This window comes from Cervus elaphus, chromosome 5 (genome assembly GCF_910594005.1).
Source record: "Cervus elaphus chromosome 5, mCerEla1.1, whole genome shotgun sequence".
Classification (NCBI taxonomy): domain Eukaryota; kingdom Metazoa; phylum Chordata; class Mammalia; order Artiodactyla; family Cervidae; genus Cervus; species Cervus elaphus.
The window spans coordinates 15,180,742-15,207,468 of NC_057819.1; the positions used below are offsets into that span (position 1 = coordinate 15,180,742).

Below are 26,727 nucleotides of genomic sequence, written 5' to 3' on the forward strand. Positions count from 1 at the left end.
GACAGGGGAGTCTGGTGGGCTACAGTCCATGGTGACGCAGAAGAGTCAGACACGACTCAGCAACCAAAGAGCAACAACAACAATTACACACCAGAGAGAGCACTAAACTCTGCTGACATCACGCAAGTAACAGCATCAAAGCTCCTGAGGCATCCTGAAGGTCTGTGGCTGCTACAGAGTCTGCTTTCACCTTTTGGGTGGTTGTTCTAAAGTGAAAGAAAGTGAAGTGAAGTCACTCAGTCGTGTCTGACTCTGCGACCCCATGGACTGTAGCCTACCAGGCTCCTCTGTCCATGGGGAGTCTACAGGCAAGAATACTGGAGTGGGTTGCCATTTCCTTCTCCAGGAGATCTTCCCGACCCCAGAGATTAAACCCAGGTTCCCGCATTGTAGGCAGACGCTTCACTGTCTGAGCCACCAGGTAAGTCCTAAGGGCTGAACAAATTGGTTAGATCAAGGGTTCCTTCCAACCAGGGCTTGGCTTGAATCCTGCCTCTTACAATTCCAGGAGGCATTTCTGTACCAGGTAAGAGTGGGGAGGAATGTTTGATAAAACATTTGCCATCTGGGGTGAGGACCTTTCACAGGCTCCTTCCAACAGCCCTGTGGTGGGGGTGGGGGTGTGGGGGGTGTGGGAGGGGCGCTAACATCACGCCCACTTTGCAGGTGAGGAAACTGAGCCCGCAGTGAGAGTCCCTTCCGAAGGGCACACAGGGCGTTCGCGGTGCAGGTGGGACTCCAGCTCAGCTCTGCCTGCTTTAGAGCCTCGGCTTCTGGCAGGCACCCACCTCTCTCTTTCAGGTCCCCATCCCTCCCCCAGCCTTCCGCAGGGTCTGAGCCTCTGCTCATTACTTCTAGAACAGAGAGAGCGTGAGCGAAGGCTACCTCAGACGTCTGCCTCTAGCGCTGAAAATTAAAACGGCTCAGGAAGCGTTCAGCCTCGTGGACTCCTGGCTGCGTCCCTGTCACCTAGTTACCTGACTTCAAAGCCTCTGCGCGGCAGGTGTGAGGATGTGAAAGCTGCCGTCTCCCCCTCAGAATGTGGTGTGACTACACACAGAGGAGACGGACCCCGAAGTGTACCGGGGAAAGCAGACCGAAGTTCCACCTGGACCCGAAGGCATGGCTTTGTGCATCTCGGGGTCAGAAAGAGCAGAGGCCGCCATCCTGGGGACTCACCTGAGACCAAGGTGGGGACATGGGCCCCCAGACACTAGCACCTGGTAGCTACTGCCCCCACCCCATCCCCGTGTGCCACGAGTTTAAGGTTCCTTAGAGGCTGGAACTAATTAATCCTCCTCACAACTCCAGGAGGGAAGGGGGCTCAGCCTTGCCTTATCACTGAGACATCCAGGCTGCAGGGAGAGTAGGAACTCCTTCATGGGGCAGGGATGTGGGGAGGCCTGATGCAACTTGAATCAGTTCCCAACCTGGGCTGGACAAGGGAGAGGGAGGCTGGAGGAGAAAGAAAGAGTCCTACTTTTCAACTTAGTGGCTCCTATGATGCATACTCATTTGTCACTTGATACAGCTGAACGTTAATATTTTATAGACCAGAGCAGGTATTTAGTACAAGTTTACAGGAGGGAAGAGGAAGACCAAACAGAAAGGCATTTGTGACCTTTGACAGAAGAACCCAAAGCCTGGCACCGGGCTATGTCCTTTGGTGTTGATTTATTCAACACTCACCGCCACATCAGGCAGGTGTGATGATCATTTCTTTGGTGCAGATGAAAATCCTCACAACAGAAACGTGAGGCGACTCACCCACAGTCACTGAGCTAAACAGTGGTAGGACCAGGATGTAAAAACCTATCTCAGTCTGACTCCAAGGCCTACATTGAGCATCACAGTCCCTCCTGCATCCTGTTGCCAGACGCGACCTGGGGTGGGTACATGGAAACTGGGAGAGGTGGGGCTTGTGTGGTCTAGTCTTCTTGCCAGAACTCGAGACCAACATGATGCCACAGAAAGAACAGGAGTTTGGGGGGCAGGGTTCAAGTCTTGACTGCCACTTCTTAACCATGTGACCTCAGGCTTATCCTAGCATTAACTCAGCTTTCACATCTGTAAAATGGGAAGAATCAGAACCACTTCCACCCGGAGAGACGCCATGAGGAGAAAAATATAAAGGGCAAAAGCCGTTTGCAAAATTGAACTCAGGGATTGGCAAACCATGGCTGAGAGGCCAAAACCAGCCATGGCCTGTCTTTGTACAAAGGGCTTTATTGGAATTGATAAATCTGTCGTGCTTATTTGTTTATATATTGTCAATGGCTGCTTTTGAACAGCACAGCAGAGCTGAGGGACCCTGTGGGCCGCAAAGCCTAAAATATTTACTCCCTGGTTGACCAGAGAAACAGTTAGCCGACCCCTGATTCCAGAGCCTGTGGAAATGCAAGTTCTCGCTGTACTCTGCAGACGGCATTCGGTGTTTCCAGCACAGACCATCAGCTCCAGTTCTTACTCACAAGCATTCTCCTGAGCCTTTCCCCAAGTGCAGGTGTTCTTTTAGGGCCTATTTCCAAAAAACAGAGCAAGCAGCTCTCCTGAGAGCCAAGGAACAAAACCCCCTAAGCCATTTCAGAGTCCAGGCTGGCTCCGGCCTGACATCAGGCACTGTGAAAAGGCACTTCCAGGAACAGCCACTTACTTGCAGTTTTTACACTTGAGGCCAAAAAGCATTCCTTTCCCACAGACCGTGCACGTCTGTGACATCCAGTACTTGGTGGAAAACCTGTGAGGAAGAGAGAGAAAGTGTTCAAGGCCAAGGTGATGGTAACTGACCTAGCACTAGAAGGATGACCACTGGAACGAGAAGCAATGGGCCGTTGATTCCAGCCCCACTTCTTCCAAACTAGGTGACTTAATCAAACTGCTTAAACCACTGGAGCTTTGGTCTTTTCATCTGGAAAGTGGGCATAATAACACTATTGATCTCATAGGTTGTTTGGAGGATTAGACAAGGTCACACATGTCAAGGGCTTTACATAGGGCCTGGTAGACAGAAAGCAGTCACCACATGGGGTTGTGACTATATTATTGCCCAAACATTCAAAACAGTCATTCAGTCATTCAACAAACATGCCTGGAGGCCTACTATGTGCCAATTTCAGTTCCGGGACAGATGAATGGGGCTGTGACTATCCTCAGAGAACCACAAAGCAAGGTGCGGTTTTCCCGGGAGTCTGTTCCCTATCACTGAGTTGAGCCTTCCCCATCACTGCTATTTACATCCCTTGGTTAGGGAGCTTCAAGAGGGAATCCCCCCAAAAAAGTGGAGATCCCCAAACTTTAGTATCAGAGAAGAGGCCTCTAAAGGGAAAGCCTTTTCGGGCCATCAGCTTACCTCCCTCCCTAGCCACTACCACTTGCTGCAAACAGAAGGCAGTTTGGAGGTTTCTGATATACAGCTAAGAACTAGTGGGAACAGAGGTGCATTAACTTCCGGGGTTCCCTACTGTTGCCAGGTTGCTTTCCTCACCCAGAGATACCAGGCAGCAGCAGGGCTGGGTCCGAGAAAAGTACTGAAGGTTGCCAGGTCAGACTTAATTTTCATTTTCAATTTTTGTCACCTCCAGCAGGAGTTGTATCTAATCTTCACTGCCTCACAGTGTCAAAATGAAAATTGGAAGTGATTATGTAACTTTGGTGCTTGAAAATTTTGAGGGCAAGCCTGCATCCCTCTGCTGTACCATCTTGCCTGATTTGGGTCAGTCACTCTCCGAACAGAATGAGCTGCAGCCCGAAACCTCCATGTATAAGCAAATAGCAATATTCTGAACATAGACTCTTGTGGCCAAGAAAACTCCCTTTCCAGTTTTGGACTGGAGGTTGGTTAAGTCCCATTCTGCCCCCTCGGTAGGGCCAGCAAGTTTGGCAGGATCTATTTTGCAGGATTTGGCAGCTCTGGGGAATGGCAAATGGGCTCGTGTTCCACCCACTAGCCAGCAGTGTGGGGATCAAGAATATGAGTGGCAGGTGGGAATTCTTTCTTTTCCAGCCCTCTTTCATTCTTGGGATCAGCAATCCCTCTTCCCAAGAGGTGACTGAGGTGACTCTGAGGACAGGGGATGGTATGCGATTTTAATTTCATTTTTTCACGAAGGCTGGGATGAGTCCAGGTCTCTCTGTCCTGGCATGGAGCCGGGGAGAAACACAGGGTGAGACTGGAGAGTAACAGGGAATCCTAAGTGCCAGCTCCTCTAAGAAGATGTTCCTGATGCCCCAAATCACCAAATGATTTTCCTCCTCTTGGCATCAGCATTTGAATCTGAGGTACCACCAGGTCTAACGTTAGGGTGCTAGAGTCTGGTGTCTTCCTTCAGCCCTGGTGAGGCCAACTGGGGTGGAGCCAAGTCAGTGGGTGAAGCTGAGCTAGGGGTGTGACCACTCCAGGGGTGGAGCTGAGATAGGGGTGTGGCCAATCCAGGGGTGGAGCTGAGCTAGGGGTGTGACCAATCCAGGGGTGGAACTGAGATAGGGGTGTGGCCAGTCCAGGGGTGGAGCTGAGCTAGGGGTGTGGCCAGTCCAGGGATGGAGCTGAGCTAGGGGTGTGGCCAGTCCAGGGGTGGAGCTGAGCTAGGGGTGTGGCCAGTCCAGGGGTGGAGCTGAGCTAGGGGTGTGGCCAGTCCAGGGGTGGAGCTGAGATAGGGATGTGGCCAGTCCGGGGGTGGAGCTGAGTCAGGGAGCAGAATGTAAGAAAACAAAAAAGGGCCCGTGTTTTTGACGTCTTTCTCTCTGCATCTCACTGCCTGACTACTGATGTGTCTATCATCATGTATTTCTCAAGGCTTCCTTCACCGTTTTCTCATTTGAGTCTTAGCAACTATCCTGTCAACACATTTCTTTCAAAAACTGTTCACGAGATGCCATTCTGAGAGAGTTTGCCCGCTCCTGCCTCACCCCAGGATACCATTAGGTGTCCGCCCCTGGTGTTGCCCACCTCTTATAGCCCCGCTCCCCTCCGTACTGTCATGGTCTGTTAACTGTCTATCCCTCCACTAGACTGCGAGCTCCCCAAGACTCAAAGCCTTAGGTGGTGCTCAGCGTTGCAGCCCTGGTTCAGATATTCTCTAAAAATACTAGAGAAAAGAAACCATGAATGAGTGAACTCTGCTGGTCACAGAGGCCTCAGTGCACAGAAAGCTCTCAGCCATGGTGTCAAAAGAACACAAAGTGCTGAGGTTGGTCAGCTTGTAGATTCATCATGTAATCATTCAGGGCCTCCATCTCCCTATCTGTCAAATGGATGTGACCACACTTGTACTACTCACCCCACTGAGTTTGTGAACAGATTGTGAGGATAACATGATAAAAAGTGAAAAGTTAACTTCACGTAACGGGTGACTTAGCAGACAAAAATTTCCGTCCTGAAAAGGGCAAGGGCGCTCCTGGAGAGACTGAACCCTGCACCCAACAGGGCTGGAGCTCTGGACAGACAGAATGTAAGCATCTCTGATCTCAGCCTGCAACCTTGTCTTCTGGGTGCAGAGACTCAAAATTAGGACAAGCACTTGTCTCAACACTCAGTGGTTATTACACACCAGGGCCTTCACTTAGCACTTCAATACATTATCTCACTTAATCTTCATGACCACCCTATGAGTAGGCAGAATTATCTGATGAGAAAATTGAGCCTCAGAGAGGTGAAGTAACTTCTTCAAGGGTGCAAAGCTTTACTAGCTGGGAATGGAATACAGGTCAGTCTGACTCCAAAGCCCTGGCTTTTAACCACTAGGTGTTAAGTTTGTTAAGAGCCAGGTGAAAAAGAAGCAGGCATTTCATTGCCCTGCCACATCAAGGTTCAACCTGGCAGAGGAGAGAAGGGAGGAGCAGGACGATGCAGGAAATGGGGCAGAACACTCTGCCGAGCCTTTCCCCACCCTGGGGCCAGAGCCCCCAGCAGTCACCCTGCTGGGAAGGGGCCCCACCGTGCACTCAGGAATCCAGCCTACCTGTGCTTGATGGAGTTGCCGAGGTCTCTGCGAGGGATCTGTGGGGACCAGCGCGGCACTGACAGTGTGTCTGCAGGGAGAGAAGACACGAGAAGGTCCCGTTACACAGAGAACTGGAAGTGGGGGTGGGCTCTCACCAAGCCCTGGAAGGAAGAGGCAGGCTTGCTGGCCTCAGGAAGGGCACTGGCCACCATTACTTGCTAAACCAAAGCGAAGTGGAAAACTGGTTTAGCATCTGTTATCTTGACTCAAGCAAGGTCCCCGGAATGAGGCTTCCAGTCAGTACCTGGAAAGAAAGCAGCCAAGGGAGATTAAAACTGAGCCTGGCTCCCATCAGCAAGCACTTACTGTGAGTGAGGCATGTGCCATGTGACTCACATGCCTGAGTTCGTTACATCCTCAAAACAAAGTTAGGGACTGTGAGCATCCCATCTTTACAGATGAGGAAGCTGAGGCCTGGAGACAGGAAGTCATGTGCTCGAGGTCACACACCTTGTAGATGGCACACCAGCTGTGAGTCCAGGCTTAAGGGACCTAGAACACGTGCCTGTGCTTGCAAGGCTCTGACTCGACAGATTCCAAGTGCCGGTCATACAACTACCACTCTCCTAGTTTTTGTATGCCCTTGTACAACTTAATTAAGTTGACTTGTTTGTTTAAACACATTTCTTCTGAAAGTAAACTCTGTACGGAAAACCAATATCACTTTCTGTATAAGTAACTATTTAGAATATCTAACCACGCACCAACTTAAACTCACGCTAGAATATGTGATGGATGGATGAATGGATGGATGAGAGGGTGGATGGATGGGTAGATGGATTGGTAGGTGGGCTGATAGACGGATAGATGAATGTTTGGTAGATAGGTGGGCAGATAGGTGAGTCAGCAGATGGGAAGTCGGGCAAATGGACTGGTAGGTGGATGGATGGACAGATGGATGTTTGGATAGCTGGGTGGATGAATGGTTGGATAGGTAGGAAGATGGACAGATGAGTTGCAATGTGGACAGATGCATAGGTGGATGAATGAATTGGTAGGTGAGTGGATGGAAGGATGGATGGATGCATGGATGCATGGATGCATGGATGGACAGATGAACAGGTAGGTGGGTGAGTGGATGGATGGATGGAAGGATGGACTGGTAGGTGAGTGGATGGAAGGATGGATGGATGGACAGCTAGACAGAGGGATAATCTGATGGATAAATGGGAATGAGGAAGACACAATAAATCACATGGACTTTAGACTGGGTGCCTGTTTCCATCAGGCCTTTTCTCTCATGCCTTAGGCTACATTCCCAGTGACCCATACCACCACTCCACCACTGAGTTCCAAGACCCCTTCCATAGCCTCTGAGCACCAGCCCCCACCTTCACTCCACTGCCTGGCTGCCTGCATCACCCTCCTCGCAGACCTCACAGGCCCCAGGGAAGTGTGAAACAACAGCAGAAATGAACTGGTGCTTTCTGTGAAGCCTCCACCAGTTAGGGGAGAGAAGAAGGAAGTGGCTGACCCACACGCCAGCTCTCATTTCTCAGGCCAGATGGATGGAGCCGGTTCCCCGTCCTCAGAGCCGCAAATGCACGCCTCATTTTTCACAGCAATTGTTATGGAGTGGAGTGTTCATCGGGGAGCTGGCCATGTCTGAACCGATCAGGGAGCATTTAACCCCAACCCATTCACGCCTCCCTTCCGTCTAATGACACTGTCGACAGCCATCTGAAAGCTGTTTCCAAAAACCCCAATTCTGCCCTTGTAAAGCTGGGACCATTTCTGGGAGAACAAATGATTTTGTAAGTCCCAAAGGGCAGAGAAAACCCAGAAGAGAGACAGCATGATGTATCAGTCAGAATCACAGCCAGTGGAATCTCCTGCAGGTTAACTAAAAACTAAATGTCATCAAGTCCAAGCCCATTTTATAACTTGTTTTGACTTGTGGGAGAAACAAACAAAAAACAAGAAAGAAAAATAATTTTAAAGGAAAGAGAACAGGGGAGTGAAGTCAGATTTCGGAGGAAGGATTCTACCTGCTAACTCCTTACAATGCTTTCTCCAGGCCAGGAATGGGTGGAGGCAGAATGACCATGCTGGAGTGGAAGCCAGTACACTAGCTCAGATACACAGCCTCCTCGTGGGGAATCCACAAAATTATCAGTAGCAGCACCAAAGGGGTTTCATCTCATGGGATGTTAGTAGCGGCTGTCTAGAAAGGTATATTCAGAAGGATTCTGAGGCTCAAGAGGAAAGAGCATTGGGGTTGATTAGCAATGTCTGCCATTTTGTCATTGTTTAGTCACTAAGTTGTGTCCGACTCTTTGCGACCCCGTGGACTGTGTAGCCTGGTGGCTATATACAGTCCGTGGGATTGATTCCCCAGGCAAGAATACTGGAGTGTGTTGCCATTTCCTTCTCCATGTCTGCCATGGGTGGAGAACGAGGCTGTACCAACAGGTCTGCATATTTCTGCCACTCCTACAAGGACAAGGACCACATCTTCATCTTTGCATCACTGTCTCATAGCACAGCATCTTGGACAAAGTAAGCATGTAATACATGTTTGCTGAATCTGAGATTAGTGTCACAGAAAGAGTGAATATACTGAGTACTCCATATGTGGTAGGCACTATTCTGTGCAGCTTATACCCAGAAGCTACGCCTCTGTGCAGTCGGTGTTCTCATGATTCCCACAGCACAAAGGAAGAGACAGGAGCTCAGAGAGCTGCAGTGGCTTGCTAAAGGTCACACAGCCGGGCCCTGGTAGATCCTCAAGGAGTAACTCTGCAAGGGTTTATGAGCCTTCCAAAAGCCCCAGTCAGGGAGGTTTTGCCCCGAGGGAACATTTGGCATTGTTTGGAGATATGGCCAAATAACCGGGGTGGAAGAGGTGGTAGTGGTGTTGGGGTACTGGCATCTAACTAGGTAGAGACCAGGGACGCTGCTCAACATCCTATAATACACAAGACAGACCCCTGCATCAAAGAACTAACCAGACCCAAATGGCAATGGTGCCAAGGTTAAGATACCCTCATCAAGATGTTTTTCACTTCTCTGACCGTCTCCCCACCCCCGTCCCTCCCCCCAACATCTTGAGATGGTACTTGGGAAGCTCAACTCAGCAGAGAACAAATCCTCTTTTATTATAAGCACATCTCACCACTGGATTCGTATCCTAGTTATTCTGTTATTCTCAATTACAGCACCTTCTCAGAAAAGCAGATGTAATTAAGTTTAGTAGTTTGGTTTCATTTCTCAATATCTGGTTGAAGGGGTGAATTCCGTCAATTACATTCAGTGGCTGCGACATCATTAGTCTCAAGCAATAATAACCTCCACACGGCTTCATCCGTGGGTGTGCAGATCTGAACTCTGAGATCTTCTCTTTACTTTCTTCATTTGGATTTCATTAAACTTGCCAATGCAAGCCTTAAAGCAAAGGAAAACTGTTTAAGAGGAAAATCTACGAAAATTCAGGCCTTATCATAACAGAGAAGGCAAACAGCATTTAGAGCAATTAAACTGATACAGAAACTTCTGTTTAACAATCAAAGTGCCTATTAAGATGTCTCCATAGCTGAACAAAAGCTTCTTTTCTACTCTCATTTTCTGATAACAAGTCAGGCAGACACGGGGGCAGAATTGTGACCATCCTTGTTGCCTTCCGTTCCAGAGGCAAGATACCAGGAAAACAGACACTTCTTCCCAGATATTTTCATTCATGGGGTACAGAAAATGAGAGGGTTGGAGGGAAGGAGGGCTCCTTTTCTCTCCTTTAGGTCCCACTGTTGATGCCCTCTCAGAAGTGCCTCTGTAGAGAAGGGGAGAAACCAGGAGGCTTGGTCTTTGACACCTTGGTAGCCAGACAAACAGGACCCATGATAAAAGGAACCAATATCAATAAAATCATCACAGTAGGTAGAGCTTTAAAATTAAAAACTTGGGCTCTGACCTGGTGAATTTGAACTCAGGCTAATGGAGGAGTCAGGCATGGGGAACACGCTTGAAAACATTTACCACAGAGACAACATGTGAAGATGGGTGATGAGAGACTTCTCTGGAGGCCCAAAGGTTAAGACTCCACGTTTCCACTGCAGAGGGCATGGGTTTGATTCCTGGTCAGGGAACTAAGATCCCACATGCTGCACAGTGAGGCCAAATAAATAAATAGATACATTTGTTTAAAAAAAAAGATTAACAGTTGGAGTGATTTAAAAATTTTTTTAAATGACTGATGATAAAGCAAAAGAAAGGGAGGAAAAAGAAGAGGAGGAGAGAGATAAGAATAAAAATGAGAAATAAGAAAAACAATAAATATGCTTTGTGTTGAGTGTTATCATGCACCAAGCACTATTGCCAAATAAGCCCTTCACATACGTGATCTCATTTTATCCACACACTGCATGTATGAGCACACGTGATGTATCAGCTGTTACCATCGGTGCCACTTCACCAATGAGGAAATCAAGAAGGGATGCCATTTGTCCAAGGTCACACAGCATGTAAAGGCTAAGACTAGGTTTTTTTTTTTTTAATTACTTAGCTGGGGGTCAATAAATGACAGCCAATTTCATCCCTACTTCACAGATGGGAATAGTGAGGCTTAGAAGCAGTAAGCAACTGTCTGTAGTTTAGAAGTCACTGAACTGGGATTTAAACCACAGACAGGAACAAACTGGATGCTTTCATTCCAGACTGCTCTCCCGAGTTCAACCCACCCTGTAACTGTCCATGCCTCCTACTTCTGAGAAGAGTAAACGGAAGATGGCAAGCAGCCGGTTCAAACTTACCAAAGGGCCACAGAGGCTTGGAAAGTGATGCCATGGTGTATTCCAAGTATCATTCATGCAGTTACTCAGCAAATATTTTGTTGAATTTTCCCACCCTCCATCCCCAGAGATGTCCACAGATAAGAGGACCTAACAGACTTTGTCAATGTGATCAAGTTAAGGATCTTGAGATGGGAGATTACTCTGGACTAGCCAGGTGGGCCTGATGTAATCAGGTGAAAGAGGGAGGCAGGAGAGTCAGAGTCAGAGAAGGAGATGTGGGGATGTGGAGATCTGCTGGCTCTGAGGATGGATAGAGGCCATGTGCCAAGGGATGCAGTGGCCTCTGGAAGCCAGAAAAGGCAAGAGAGCAGCTTCTCTCTTAGAGTCTCCAGAAGGAACAGCCCTGAAAACTCCTTCCCGATAGCACCGAGACTGGTCCTGGGCTCCTGACCTCCAGAACTGTGCAATGATACGTTTATGTTCTTGAAAGCCACTGAGCTTTGCTAATGTGTTACTGCAGCCACAGGAAACTGAAAGAGCACTGAAAGTGCCAGGAACAGAATCTGGGGTGGGTATCGTGAACAGGAGAGTTAAGTCTGGGGGGAGATGTAATGTGATACATGTGATGAATGAAATAAAACAGGACTTTGGGGTTTATGTTAAAACAATGGGAACTGTCTAGTACTCATTGGAAAAGTCCCTGATGCTGGGAAAGACTGAGGGCAGGAGAAGAGGGTGTCAGAGGATGAGATGGCTGGGTGGCATCACCGATGCAATGGACATGAACTTGAGCAAACTTCGGGAGATGGTGAGGGACAGAGAGGCCTGGCGTGCTGCAGCCCATGGGGTCTCACAGAGTCGGACACAACTGAGCGACTGAACAAGTATCTTAAAACAGAGTGGGATGCTGTGTGGGGGTCTTATACATATAAGCGCTCCCTCTGGCGGCCGAGGGAAGAACAGCCTGCCAGGCTTCGACAATAACAGGAGGGTCCCACCCTCACCCCAACCTCTAACTCCCCACCCCCGCTGGGGTCCAAAATATGAGCCCTGACCCTTATAAGGCCATTCATATCCCAGGCCAGACTTTTCCCATTTGAGCTGTCATGTCACGATCTCACCTGCAGCCCTCAATTAAAAAAAAACAAAAACAAAAACATACCCCAGGGACTTCCCTGGTGGTCCAGTGGTTAAGACTACGAGCTTCCACTGCAGGGGACTTGGGTTCTCTCCCTGGTCAGGGAACTAAGATCCCCATGTTGGCACAACACAGCCAAAAGTAAAACAAACAAGTAAATACAGATTTAAAAAATAAACCCATATCCCTCAGTAATCCGTCCACTGGCTGGCCCAGGAGCAAGGCACAGTCTTATTTCTTGTATGTATCCCAAATAAGGATTCGCCTCTTGGAGCTGTTTCTTCATTGAATCCTGGCAACCCCATGAGGTTGTATCCCTAGTTCAGAGGTAAGGAAAATGAGGATAATTAATTGTTCAACGTCTTACTGCTAGTCTTTGGTGCACTTGAGAGTTGACTTCAGTTTCCTATAAAAACCAAAGCCTTGCTTTTCACCCCCACACCATCCTGCCTTCCTATGCTATGTCTCCTGAGACAAGTGTGAAAATCATTGTTCAGATTGTGCATCCTTGAGTTGGACAGGACCACAAGAAACCATCTACTGCAGTCAAGTCCCTAAACTCTGTTGGCTAGAAGAGGAGCTATGCTAACCGTAAACGTTTCCATGGAGATAAAGACTTCTGAGCACATAGTACTATTAATAATAACGGCTAACATTTATTGAGTACCTACTATATGGCTGGACTCAGATTAAACGCTTAGATGTATTATTTCATCTGATCTTCTAACTCCTTTTTAGGCGGGAGAACTGGGGTTTGAGCCAGGACAGCCCAACATCAGCCCTCATCCTCAGAAATGCCACAAATGAAATGGAAGGTCCAGCTGCCCTTCAGCTTCCAGCCCAGGGGCAGGACAGACTGAGAACTTAGCAATAGTGCTGCACTCAAATCGAGGAGCAAATTCTTTAGGCTCCTGAAACTAATAAAACTTAGAGCGTTCAAGCCACCAGCTAAAATCCCACTGATTCATCCAAGGTGCAGACCAATCCTTGACTAAAGCTGTTCACAGTATTATTCACATAGCGGGGAACAACTCTATTTGCTTTAATATCCAATTCAAAACATCAGATCTAAGAGTCTTTTCATTCTGTGCTATCGCTAAAGGTTACAGCTCCATGGTGCTTCAGGGCCAAATTGAGTTTCTCGGCGTAGATGGACATAATTTTCTCTCTGTGACAACTACAAGCCACTTCTCAAGATGCGAATTTCATCATCTGGGGGCTCGTGATTGCTATGGAGGTGACCAGGGAACCACTTAGCACTGGTGAGTATGTAGATGAAAGTGAACCTGGGTCCTGGGTCTTGCAGGGAAGCAATAAGGCAGAAGGGACGGATAGTGATAAAGAGATGCTTGGCGTGAGCAAAGATTGTGCTGCTCACTCTTAAAGGAAGAGACCCTTCAGAGGAGATTCTTAGGGGTCCCTGTGGCATTGGGGAAAACAAAGGGCAATGGTGAAGCCACCAGCGTAGAAATAGGAAAACTGTGGGAATGGAGGTATAGGGTAAACCAGCCTGCATGTATATGGGGTTCAAGCCACCTACAAGGCACCGAGTGTAGACCTATTCTGGAGACAGGGCAGCAGACTTCACTTCTGAATGGGAAGGGCCTCCAGGTTATCAAGCTGCCTAGGAGAGTGTGGGACTTTGAAGTGAGCAGACCTGTGTTCACCCATCAGCTCTGCCACTTCCCAGCTATGAGGCCTTGGGCATTTTCACCTTTGTGAAAGGTGTCTTTCCTTGTCTCTGGCGAAAAAAGAAAGGTGGGGGGTCACACTATCTCCCTCGTAGGAGGATGAAGCGGGTAATACAACTGGAACAGAGCTCAGCCGAGTGCCTGACATATTATTGTCATTCTTGTTCTTGTCATTGTCATCATCACTCTGCCTCTAGAATTAACACACCAGTTAGAACCTGACAAAGCTCTCCAGGGACCAGGATTTAGAGCAGAGGTTGGCAAACTATGACCCTCAGGCCAAGACTGGCCCATCTCCTGCTTTTATAAATAAAGTTTGATTGGCACATAGCCACGTCCACTCATTTACACATTGTGACTGCTTCTGCATTATAACAGCAGAGTTTGAGTAACTGAGACAGGGACAATGTGGTCCACAAAGTCAAAAGCTAATTATTACCTGGCCCTTTATTGAAAAAGTATGTCAAACCCTGACTAAGAGCTATGTAACTCATTTCCTGGCTGGTTAGTAAGAAAGTACTTTTCTACTTTTATTGAGGTATAATTGACAAAACTGTAAGATATTTAAAGTATATAATGTGATGGTCTGATGTACGTATACATTGTGAAATTTTTTTTTTTTTCTTTGAAGCCAGAAGGCTCAGGTTATAGACCCACTTCAGCCATTTACATGGTGGGAATTCTTGGACAAGTGGTGTGCATTCTCCAAGCCGAAGTGTTCATGACCCACAGGGTGTCATCCCTCTGCTTACCTAATCCTAACACCACATGGGGTGTGTTGTTTCCATGCTTATTTTACAGAAGAGAAGAGCCAGGCAGAGTAGGACCAGATTCTAACCTATCCCAGTCTCACCCCAAGCCTGTTTTCTTTCTAGCTCTCACTGTCTCCTGGTAGAATAATCTGTGATGAGGCAATGTCTCTGATTACATGCCACTGCTGAAATCTATGTCAGCTCCTGGAGACAGAGGGGAAAAAATTAACCCTCTCCTCTCACTGCTCCTGTCTGGGTTAATTAATACGATTATCCGGTTGTCACTTCATCAAAGCAGAGAGAAGACCTTGAGGACGTGTAAGTTACAGTGGGAGAGGTGGTGGTGGTGGTCATGGCCGAGGGGAAGAGATGAAGTGATCTCCTGCGGGTGGCTCCAGGTGAAAGCCTACCTTGGTAGGACAGGTGAGCAGTGAGGGCGCTAAGCAATGTGAGTGCAGAGAGGGCTGATACGTGGGGCAAGAGGCAGAAAAGTGCAGAGGAGGTAACGGGATGATATCACAGTGAGTTAGAATCAAAGCTCTCCTCTATCACCTGTCCCTCCTGGCCCATGGCCTGGGTAAAAAAAAAAATTTAATGGTGAAACCAAACTGGAATTACCTTCAGGATCCAGTGAGAAAACTAGAATGTATGTATTGTAACACCCCCCCTTCAGAATCACGTTCCCCTTTTTAAAGACCATCACCACCGTGCGTCTGAGTCCCAGCAGGTAACTGCTGAGCTGGGATCCCCTGAACTGCCCATAAATTACATGCGTAGACAGAGGATAACATCACGCCCTCTCCCAGTAGACACGTGAAACGTGGAGTCATCACCCATGATTTATCTCAGCCCTTTCACGTGGCCTCAATTAAATTTCATTGCTGGTAAAGAAAGTGAAGATGGCTGAGGCATTTAATTACATTTTATAATGTGCTCACTGTTGAATTTATTAAAGTGTATCAGGGATTTTTAACCTCATAACCAAACAATGGGACACCCGGGTGCCACACGAGTAATTATCTTGCTTGTGGGGATGATAGATGGAGATTCTAAGACATTAACAGTAGGCTGAGGATGTGTGTAGGCAGTATGGGGGAAGTGGGGGCTGATAAGGGGGTGGATATGACAAGAAAATGAAGCAATGGGCCTCTAATTCCATAAGACACCACCACACAGATTGGAGTTGGGGGGAGTGGCACTAATTATCCATTTTCCCTCATTTCTAAAAATGAGACCTATTAGAAAACCCATCTTCCTTCTCTCTCCCTGTATCCTTATTCCAAACCTTCCCCTTGGATTTCCCTTTGATATAATTTTACTCCTATGGTCTAGAAAGAGGAGAGGGATCATCTCCTTGAAATGTCAAAATCACTTTATATAATAAGATTTAAAAAACACCAAAAGGGAAGAATAAAACACTATCTAGAAATCCAAAAGAATCTCACCAGGATAGTGGGTCCATGGTGGTTTATTTGCGAAGTACTCAGGAAATTAATTATCAACAAGGAAATATGTGGGCTTCCCAGGTGGCACAAGTGGTAAAGAACTCGCCTGCCAATGCAGGAGACATAAGAGATGCAGGTTCAATTCCTGAGTTGGGAAGATGCCCTACAAGAGGGCACGGCAACCCATTCCAGTGTTCTTGCCTGGAGAACCCCATGGACAGAGGAGCCTGGCGGGCTATAGTCCATAGGGTCGCAAAGAGTCAGACACAACTGAAGCAACTTTAGCACGCACACATGCAAGGAAATCTGTGCGGTGCTTCTGGAGGGGGAAGATAGTGGGTCCCTTAAATACAATCCTGAGGGCAGACTTGGTATATCACAGGACTTCTGTTATGGCATCACATCTACTCAAATGACCAAGACAAGTCAGGTGAGAAGGAAGGCTACACTGATCCCAGACCAGAGAGGAAGACGTGCCCAGTGCCTCTGAGAAAGCAGAAGGACAGCGCCGAGGGCCAGTCCTGGCCTGGAAACTGCCACTGGCAGCACGGCTGTCCCCGGCTCTTCCTCGGTCACACTCACACCATGGATCTGCTCTTTTGCACCTCCTCCACCCTTCAAAGATACTGGTCTTTCTCCCTAGAACATTCTTCTGTATGTTCTATTCCATCCCTACTTCTCTTAGTCCAACTCATGCCAACTCTTTCCAAGACCCAGCACAGGTGTGGCTCCCCCAGGAAGCCCTCCAGAATGCACAGGGTCAGACACACCTCCCTCCTGTAGCATCCTGTGCTGACTTCTCCAGGTCACTTGCTTTGTTGCACGAGAGCCTCTGCTAACACATCTGATCTCCTGACTACCCACGTGACCATGAGGTCCTGGACAGTAGGAGCTGCCAATTACTCATCTGTATGTGTTCAGAGTTTGGCTTAAAAGAGAGGTGAAGGGTTTTTCTTGCTAACTCCAGCTAAAATAACCCAGAAGCCTAATCCTACAAATGGAGGCTTCATTTCTCCAGGGCCCTGCAGTGCCTGGACCAGGGAGGGGGGTCCCAGGAAGCCAGGTACTCTACTTTGCCCTGGCCACCCACCCATGGCTCTAGCCCCAGCTCTCAGGCTCTGGATGGGGGTTGGGACCTCAGCTAGGGTGGCTGACCAAATTGAAGCCCATCTGCTCAAAAACGGAGCCCACTTCCTCACTCAAACTTCTTCCCATGAGCCTGTACAGGGCCCCATGGTTTCCAGAGCCACTAGAACATTTTCAGCTCCTCCTGATTCTCACCACTGAGTCCCCCTTGCAAGGTACATCAGTGTTCACATTTAGGCCTCTTAGCTACTGTGTCAAGGAGCTCTAGTATCAATTCCATTTTACAGGTGAAGAAACTGAGGCTCCAAGAGCTTAAAACAGAAAAGCAAAATGATCAAAAGAATGGGGTTCAGGGTTAGAAAGACCAGGGGTATTGTACTGGTTCTGCCCCCAAACTGGGCAATGTAGTTGACTTCTCTGAGCTACAACCTAGGAATTGTAATAGCTAACATGACCCAGGCATTGCCCAAGTCAGTGGTTCCCCAATTGTCAGCACCCTGGAATTGTCTGATGCCTGGACTCCTCTCCTGCACTGTGATTTAATTCAGGGGTCAGCAAACTAAAGTGCAAGGGTCAAATCTGGCCTGTAACCTGTTGTGTAAATAAAGTTTTATTGGCACATCAACATGTCCACTGTCTACAGCTGCTTTTGCACTTATCAGAGCTGAGTAGCCATGATGGATAACCTGATGGCCCTCAGAGCCTAAAATATTTACTATCTGGCTCTTTAATTAAAAGTTTGCTGATCCTCAATTTAATTATGCTGGGGTTTGTATGGCCTGGCTTTGAACATTTCAAAAGGTCTTCACACCCTACTAATGCCCAGACAAGCTTGAGAATCATTGGCCTAAGTGTTTCACATATATTAGCACACTGATTCTTTATAACATGTCTGTTTCATTCCCTCCTATATCCCCAGCAGCCAGCACAGGGACAGATACAAAGTGGCATCTCCACAAATATGGAAGAGAGAATGAATGAACAACTCCACAAATATGGAAGAGAGAATGAATGAACGAACGAAAGGAGAATCTACCCTGTGAAGTAGGTACTAACGATCCCATTTTGCAAATGCCAAGACGGAGGCTCAGAGGTCACCTGTGGAATATGTCCTTCTTAGATTTTAACCTAAAACTCCTGGACTGTAGAGCCCCATTCGTGAGCACTGTGGCCTCTCTTCAGATATTCAGAAAGGAGGAGAGACCAGCAGAGTGTCGGCGAGGGGGTCTTCTTGTGCACCCTCCCTAGGAGGGGAGCCCCGAGCAAGAGGAGAGGCAGCCTGGAAACCCGAAGAAGCTCGGGGTCCCGCCAGCCATGCAGAGCCATCTCAGACCACACAGATACAGGGTCGTTCTCCTTGACCTCAAGGAAAATGCTAATCGGAAGAGGCTGCTTACTGCGCCCGGTTCAGGCTTAAATGAGGACAATGCAAGAGTTGACAGACAGAGGCCCCACACTGCCATCACCGCAAATGTCCCTGTGAAGGGAGGAAAACAGTCAGATCTGTGCTCCATCAATTTCAGTTGTAGTAATAAATGGCCTCACGTTGAAACAGACCCACAGAAAAGGCAGTTATCAGTAACAGGCATGGGGCAGGGGGAACGTGCACACCACAGTCTGGGATCTGAAAGTTGGGCTTGACACCTGAACCCAGAAGTGGGCAATGAACACGTTCATGGATGGCAGGGTCCACCATCCAGGCAACCCAGGGGCCCTTGCCTACTCTTTTGCCTGAGAGGCAGGGGGACAAGGTGGCATTAATTACAGCCGCAGACCTGAGTCCCAATCCCTGACTCTGCCTTTGTGATGCTTTTGTTCTCTGCTCTTTGGACCTCTTCCTCTGTAACAGGGGACTGATAGAACCCATCTTGTGGGCTTTCCTTAGGAATTAGGCACTGGAATATGAAGCAAGTGCGTGGTACAAAGTAGGTATGCAACAAGTCTGGCTTCCCCCTTGAGCAACCCAGGTTCTTTGCTTTTTCCTTAGTGGCCCATCTCTCTGGCCCAGGAAGACAAAACTAGGGGGTGGAGGAAGCTCTTTTGGGAACGAGGCCACGAGTCTGGAGAAGCAGTGGTGAGTTATGGGGAAAGCAGAACTGTCTAGGTCCCTCTGACCATTTATTCCCCTCCTATCATCCTGTTCCCTGAGCGTGTCCACAGCCCTCGCTTGCCCGGGTGTGATGGATGGGTCTTAAGTTGCTTGCACACTACATCATCCATTACTTATATATTTATTGCCTTGAACTGAACTTATGGATCTTAAATCAGAGCTGTTCAGAGTTGCCTGAGATGAAATTCTTCCACCATGGAAGAGTGACACTTTTTTTTTTTTTTTTTTAAATTATGCAGTCACCCAGTAGTCAGTGTTCGGCAGAAGTTAATTGTCCATAGAATAAAGGGCTGCTGAGAAGTTCCCCACATGGAGTCATTTCATGGAATTTACTGCCTTAGCGGGTTCAGTAGGGACAGACCAGGCAAGATTGCTGGGAGAGACCCCAGTCTAACTTTAAGAAACCCAAAACGCCAGGCATCTTTGGGTATGAACTTTAGGCAATAGATTTGCTCCCCCTCTCAGTTCTGTGATGCTCAAAGTGATGTCCAAAGAGGTGTCACACTGTCTGCAGTTTGCAGACACGGTGGAGACAGCCTTGTGATGGAGCATATTCCAAGGTCAAGATGGGGCGCCCACATGCCAAAGCATCTCTAAATGGGGCTGAGGTGATGGAGATGTGACATCAGATTCTGGTCCTGATGCGGCAGCCCTGAAGGTGAGGCCATGGAGACGGGAGACCTCTGCTCCACTAAGGTCACAGTTATCAGCAATGTGTTGTTGGTACTGGGGCGGATAGAGAACCCCCACCCCAAGAACTTGGAGGGAAGAAAGTTGACCCTCCAAGAGTGAATCTAGCACAACCCCTAATGGATCAGAGGGCAGTGGAACAATATTAACGTAAAGCAGTGGTTCTCAAGCATCTGGAAACATTTGGGAGAGTCACAACTGCGGGATGGTGTGACAGGCACCTCGTGGGTGGAAACCGGGGATGCTGTTAAACATCCGCTAAAGCACAGGTCAGCCCCCGCACGAATAATTATCCAGCCCTAAATGGCCACAGTTTTATAGTTGAGAATCCCTGTCCAAAGAGTTATTAGGAAGGGATCTAGATCCAGAGCCTGACGTAATCAGATTAAATGTTAAGACAGACTGAAAGAGGAGCTTAGTCAACCACGCTTGTGTGTGTGCTCAATTGCTTCAGTTGTGTCCACCTCTTTGCGACCCTGTGGATTGTAGCCCACCAGTCTCCTATGTCCATGGGACTTCCCACATAAGCATACTGGAGTGGGTCACCATGCTCTCCTCCAGAGGATCTTCCCAACCCAGGGGTTGAACCTGAGTCTCCTGCCTTGCAGGTGGATTCTTTACCCACTGAGCCACCTGGGAAGCCCTCAGTCGACCATAAAGAGAAGCAGAGTCCAGGAGGCAGCTGTTGGCTCACCTCCCACAGCCCATCCAGGGGACGGGGGATGCTGGCACCAGAGCCTATTCCTTCTTCCAGTAGCAGCAGCCTGGTTTTCCACTGGGAAACAACCCTTCCAGCATCTCAGACCTAGAGGTTCAGGGTAGGCTGGACCTCGTGGTCCTGGGGCAGAGCATTTACCCAGGCACGGAGAGTTGAAAGCATCCCAACTCCTTGACCACTGTGACTGGTTCAGGGGCAGGCATGTGACCCAAGAGGGGCCAGAGTCCACAGAACACCCTGGGATCTTTTTTTTTTAAGGAAACCCTCTGTTCCCTGGAGTAGCTAAGTTGGTGGGTTGCACACCTGAGTGCCCAGGGCCACCTAAGGATCCCTGTGGGAAGGGCCTGCCTGAGAAGAAAGCCAACACACTAGCAAAACAGAGTGGAGAGATGCAGAGAAACCAAGGGCCGATAGATCATTTGAGCCCCTGGAGTTTCTCTACTACATCCTCATTTTTAAACATGTGAAGGTTTGAGTTGTTTCACTTACAAGCAGAATAATGCTGTCCTTACACAAGGTCACACAGACAGACCTTGTAGCGGACTTCTGTTATTTCCAATCCCTGTAGCAACCCACTCCCAAATATGAGATGATTAATCATTTTGAAGGTATTCATATCCACGATTCATGGACCACACACTAGGCACTAATGCTAAACACTTTACAGGTGTTACCTCATTTAATCTGCACAATAGTCCTATAAGATCTTCATTATTAATGATCTCAAAATCACAGAGAAGGAAAGCAACAGTCAGAGAGGTTGAGTAACTTGCTCTAGGTCACATAGTTTTCCAGTGGTGGGGCCAGGATCCATCCCTGGGCAGTCTGCCTGTACTCCTCGTTACCCAGCCCAGGAAAAGCAGGTTATTCCAGCTTGGGATCTTCAACATTTCATGTAGAAAACCCTCCTACTCTATATTCCAGAATCACCAGGAAGCCTCCCAATGAAAATCTGGCCTTCAGGAAGGGTAGACTGCAGAGAGGAAATGGACAAATCACATGGCCCTTGAGAAATGCAGTACTGGTGACAGTGAGCTCTCATTGTACATTAACAAACATACATTTCAGCTTTATACATCAGTCTCAAAAGTCTGGTTAACGTGAATCTAACTCTAGGAGTCTCTATATTCTGAACTGGCAAAGCAAGACCCAGATTTCTGAATTCTGATGAATTCTTTTTCTCAGTAGTTCTCAAGCTTGGACATTCATAACAGCATTATTGATAATATCCAGAAAGTAAAGACAACCCAAATGTCCATCAAGTGATGTGCAGATAAACAAAATGTAATCTATCCAAATAATGGAATATTACTTGACCATGAAAAAGTGTGAAGTACTTATTCCTGCTACAACATGGATGAGTCCTGAAAATCTTATGCTAAGTAAAAGAAGCCAGACACAAATGGCTACATATTGTATGATTTAATTTACATGAAATGTCCAGACTAGGTAAATCCACAGAGACAGAAAGTGGACTAATGGTTGCCAAGGGTTTGAGGGAGGAGTAACAGGGAGTGACAGCATGTGGGTGAGGAATTTCTTATGGGGGTGATAGAAGTGTTCTGGAATTAGAGAGTGGTGATAGTTGCACAGAAGTAGATGTTTTTCTGGAACTCTTGCTTTTTTGATGATCCAACAGATGTTGGCAATTTGATCTCTGGTTCCTCTGCCTTTTCTAAATCCAGCTTGAACATCTGGAAGATCACAGTTCACATACTGTTGAAGCCTGACTTGGAGGATTTTGAGCATTACTTTAATAGCGTGTGAGATGAGTGCAATTGTGCGGTAGTTTGAACATTCTTTGGCATTGCCTTTCTTTGGGACTGGAATGAAAACTGACCTTTTCCAGTCCTGTGGCCACTGCTGAGTTTTCCAGATTTGCTGGCATATTGAGTGCAGCACTTCCACAGCATCATCTTTTAGGATTTGAAATAGCTCAACTGGAATTCCATCACCTCCACTAGCTTTGTTTGTAGTGATGCTTCCTATGGCCCACTTGACTTCACATTCCAGGATGTCTGGCTCTAGATGAGTGATCACACCATCATGGTTATCTGGGTCATGAAGACCTTTTCTGCATAGTTCTTCTGTGTATTCTTGCCACCTCTTCTTAATATCTTCTGCTTCTGTTAGGTCCATACCATTTCTGTTCTTTTTTTAAAATATAAATTTATTTCTTTTAATTGGAGGCTAATTACTTTATAATATTGTATTGGTTTAGCCATACATTGACATGAATCTGCCACAGGTGTACATGTGTTCCCCATCCTGAACCCCCTCCCACCTCCCTCCCCATCCCATCCCTCTGGGTCATGCCAGTGCACCAGCCCCGAGCACCCTGTATCATGCACTGAACCTGGACTGGCCATTCGTTTCATGTATGATAATATACATGTTTCAATGCCATTCTCCCAAATCATCCCACCCTCGCCCTCTCCCACAAAGTCCAAAAGACTGTTCTATACATCTGTGTCTCTTTTGCTGTCTCGCATACAGGGTTATCATTACCATCTTTCTAAATTCCATATACATGCATTATTATACTGTATTGGTGTTTTTCTTTCTGGCTTACTCCACTCTGTATAATAGGTTCTTTATTGAGCCCATTTTTGCATGAAATGTTCCCTTGGTGTCTCTAATTTTCTTGAAGAGATCTCTAGTCTTTTCCATTCTATTGTTTTCCTCTATTTCTTTGCACTGACCACTGAGGAAGGCTTTCTTATCTCTCCTTGCTATTCTTCAGAACTCTGCATTCACATGGGTATATCTTTCCTTTTCTCCTTTGCCTCTCACTTCTCTTCTTTTCTCAGCTATTTGTAAGGCCTCCTCAGACACCATTTTGCCTTTTTGCATTTCTTTTTCTTGGAGATAGTCTTGATCACTGCCTCCTATACAATGTCACAAACCTTGGTCCATAGTTCTTCAGGCACTCTGTTAATCAGATCTAATCCCTTGAATCTATTTGTCACTTCTACTGTATAATCCTAAGGGATTTGATTTAGGTTATACCTGAATGGTCTAGTGGTTTTCCCTACTTTCTTCAATTTAAGTCTGAATTTGGCAATAAGAAGTTCATGATCTGAGCCACAGTCAGCTCCTGGTCTTGTTTTTGCTGCCTGTCTAGAGCTTCTCCATCTTTGGCTGCAAAGAATATAATCAATCTGATTTTGGTGTTGGCCATCTGGTGATGTCCATGTGTAGAATCTTCTCTTGTGTTGTTGGAAGATGGTGTTTGCTATGACCCAGTGCATTCTCTTGGAAAAACTCTGAGAAAATTGTTAGCCTTTGCCCTGCTTCATTCTGTGCCAAATTTGCCTGTTATTCCAGGTATCTCTTGACTTCCTACTTTTGCATTCCAGTCCCCTATAATGAAAAGGACATCTTTTTTGCGTGTTTGTTCTAGAAGGTCTTGTAGGTCTTCATAGAACCATTCAAATTCAGCTTCTTCAGCATTACTGGTTGGGGTATTGACTTGGATTACTGTGATATTGAATGGTTTGCCTTGGAAATGAACAGAGATCATTCTGTCATTTTTGAGACTGCATCCAAATATTGCATTTTGAGGGCTACTCCATTTCTTCTAAGGGATTCTTGCTCACAGTAATAGATATAATGGCCATCTGAGTTAAATCCACCGATCCCAGTCCATTTTAGTTCACTGATTCCTAAAATATCGCTGTTTACTCTTGCCATCAGAGTTTCAGAAAACATCTACTTCCGCTTTATTGACTACGCCAAAGCCTTTGACTGTGTGGATCACAACAAACTGTGGAAAACTCTTAAAGAGATGGGAATATCAGACCACCTTACCTGCCTCCTGAGAAATCTGCATGCAGGTCAAGAAGCAAGTGTTAGAACTGGACATGGAATAACAGACTAGTTCCAAATTGGGAAAGGAGAATGTCAAGGCTGTATATTGTCACCCTGTGTATTTAACTTATATGCAGAGTACATCATGAGAAATGCCAAACTGGATGAAGCACAAGCTGGAATCAAGATTGCCAGGAGAAATATCAATAATCTCAGATATGCAGATGACACCACCCTTATGGCAAAAAGTGAAGAAGAACTAAAGAGCCTCTTGATGAAAGTGAAAGAGGAGAGTGAAAAGTTTGGCTTAAAACTCAGCATTCAGAAAACTAAGATCATGGCATCTGGTCCCATCACTTCATGGCATATAGATGGGGAAACAATGGAACCAGTGAGAGACTTTAATTTTTGGGGCTCCAAAACCACTGCAGATGGTGACTGCAGCCATGTAATTAAAAGACACTTGCTTGCTCCTTGGAAGGAAAGCTATGACCAACCTAGACAGCATATTAAAAAGCAGAGACATTACTTTGACAACAAAGGTCCATCTAGTCAAAGCTATGGCTTTTCCAGTAGTCATGTAGGGATGTGAGAGTTGGACTATAAAGAAAGCTGAGCACCGAAGAATTGATGCTTTTGAACTGTGGTGTTGGGGAAGACTCTTGAGAGTCCCTTAGACTGCAAGGAGATCCAACCAGTCCATCCTAAAGGAAATCAGTCCTGAGTATTCATTGGAAGGACTGATGCTAAAGCTGAAGCTCCAATACTTTGACCACCTGGTGTGAAGAACTGACTCATCGGAAAAGATCCTGATGCTGGGGAAGATTGAAGGCTGGGGGAGAAGCGGACATCAGAGGATGAGATGGTTGGATGGCATCACTGACTCGATGGACATGAGTTTGAGTAAGCTCTGGGAGTTGGAGCTTTCCTGATGGACAGGAAAGCCTGGCGTGCTGCAGTCCATGGGGTCACAAAGAGTCGGAGATGACTGAGTGACTGAACTGAACTGAACTGCTGGTTGCACCACCCTGTGAATATACCAAAAACCAGTGAGTTAGCTCTCTGTAGTAAAAGGGTAAACTTTAAAGTATATGAATTACATTTCAATAAAACTACTATTTAAAAAAAACTTGCATAGGCGTCAGAATCACCAGAAGAGCTTGCTAAAATGCAGAGTAACTGGGCTCTGCTGCCAGGGAAGCTAATTTAGTTACATCTGGGTCAGGACCTGGGAATCTGCATTTGTGACGAGTTCCTGGGTGCTGTGGTGCTTCTAATTTAGGCGCCCTGCTCTGAGAAACACTGCGTGGTGCTTGCTGCTCCCCACCTGCCATAAACTTAGGACCAGCCTTCAGGAATGGTAGCACCCGAACATCACCCTGTCACCAAGCCTAGTGCTGTGGTCGTTCCACTACTGTGTCTCCTACAAAGGACTTTACTTATAGAACTGCCAATGACCTTAGTCACTGCGTGTTATGGACTGAATGTCTGTGTCCCTCCAAAATTCACATGGTGAAAGCCTTATCCTCAATGGGCTGGTAGTTGGAGGTGGGGCCTTTGGGAGATGATGGGATCATGAGGGTGAAGCCCTCCTCAGTGGGATTAGGATCCTTTCAAAAGAGACCCCAGGAAGTTCCCTGGTCCTTTCTCCCATATGAGGACACAGCAAGAGGATGGGCATGAGGGAATCAGGAAGCCAGCTTCAATAGATGCCGAACCTGCCGGCACTTTGATCCTGGACTTCCCAGCCTCCAGAATTGTGAGAATTAAATGTTTGGTTATTTAAGCCACCCAATCGGTAGCATTTTTGTTACAGCAGCCCAGATGGGCTAAGACACTGTAGGCCAAGCAATGGCCTCCCAAAGACACCTATGTCCTAATGCTTGAATCACACCAGGAGCCTCTAGAAGGAAATAGCCCTGCACACACAAAGCTTGATTTTAGCCCCCCCCCAAGACTCATTTTGGGCTTCTGATCTCCAGAACTGTAAGAGAATGTACATGTGGTTTTGAGTCACTAAATGTATGACAGTGTGTTACTGCAGCAATAAGGAACTGACAGGGCCATATGCCTCCCAACTCTTCTTTCAAAGAAGTATAAATGGGCATTTATCAAGTGTATACTCTGTGCATGGCATTTTAGGTACAGGACTCTCCAGAAAGACCAGGACCCTATCCTATTTTACAGAAGAGAAAATTGCAGCTCAGTTCAGTTTAGTTCAGTTGCTCAGTCGTGTCCGACTCTTTGCAACCCTATGAACTGTAGCACGTCGGGCTTCCCTGTCCATCACCAACTCCTGGAGTTTACTCAAACTCATTTCCATTGAGTTGGTGATTGCAGCTCAGAGTTCAGTACTTTACCAACACAGCAAAAGGGAGGAGGGAGGAATTTCTTGCTACTTCCTTTATCAGAAATTTCCCATGGGGGAGCAAGGGAATCTGTTCATGCATCTAGCATCCTGAAGTGATGAGGCAGGCATGGTAGTATCTGTGAATAAGATTCAATATTCCATGGAAATCAAAATCAAGGAAAACCCTGCCCTGGCTCTTTGTGGAGTTAAG

The 26,727-nt window shown here is 47.0% G+C and overlaps 1 protein-coding gene across 2 annotated transcripts in view; it reads right to left on the reverse strand.

Annotated features, from left to right (window-relative positions):
* The window catches only part of KSR2 (kinase suppressor of ras 2), a 426,399-nt gene that overhangs the window by 104,971 nt on the left and 294,701 nt on the right, over window positions 1-26,727 (reverse strand). For both annotated transcript variants that reach the window (XM_043901784.1, XM_043901785.1), the window contains exons 6-7: window positions 5,958-6,027; window positions 2,654-2,737 (exon numbers count right to left, since the gene is read on the reverse strand). In XM_043901784.1, the coding sequence (XP_043757719.1) occupies window positions 2,654-2,737; window positions 5,958-6,027 (154 nt within the window). The remainder of the gene's footprint in view (window positions 1-2,653; window positions 2,738-5,957; window positions 6,028-26,727) is intronic.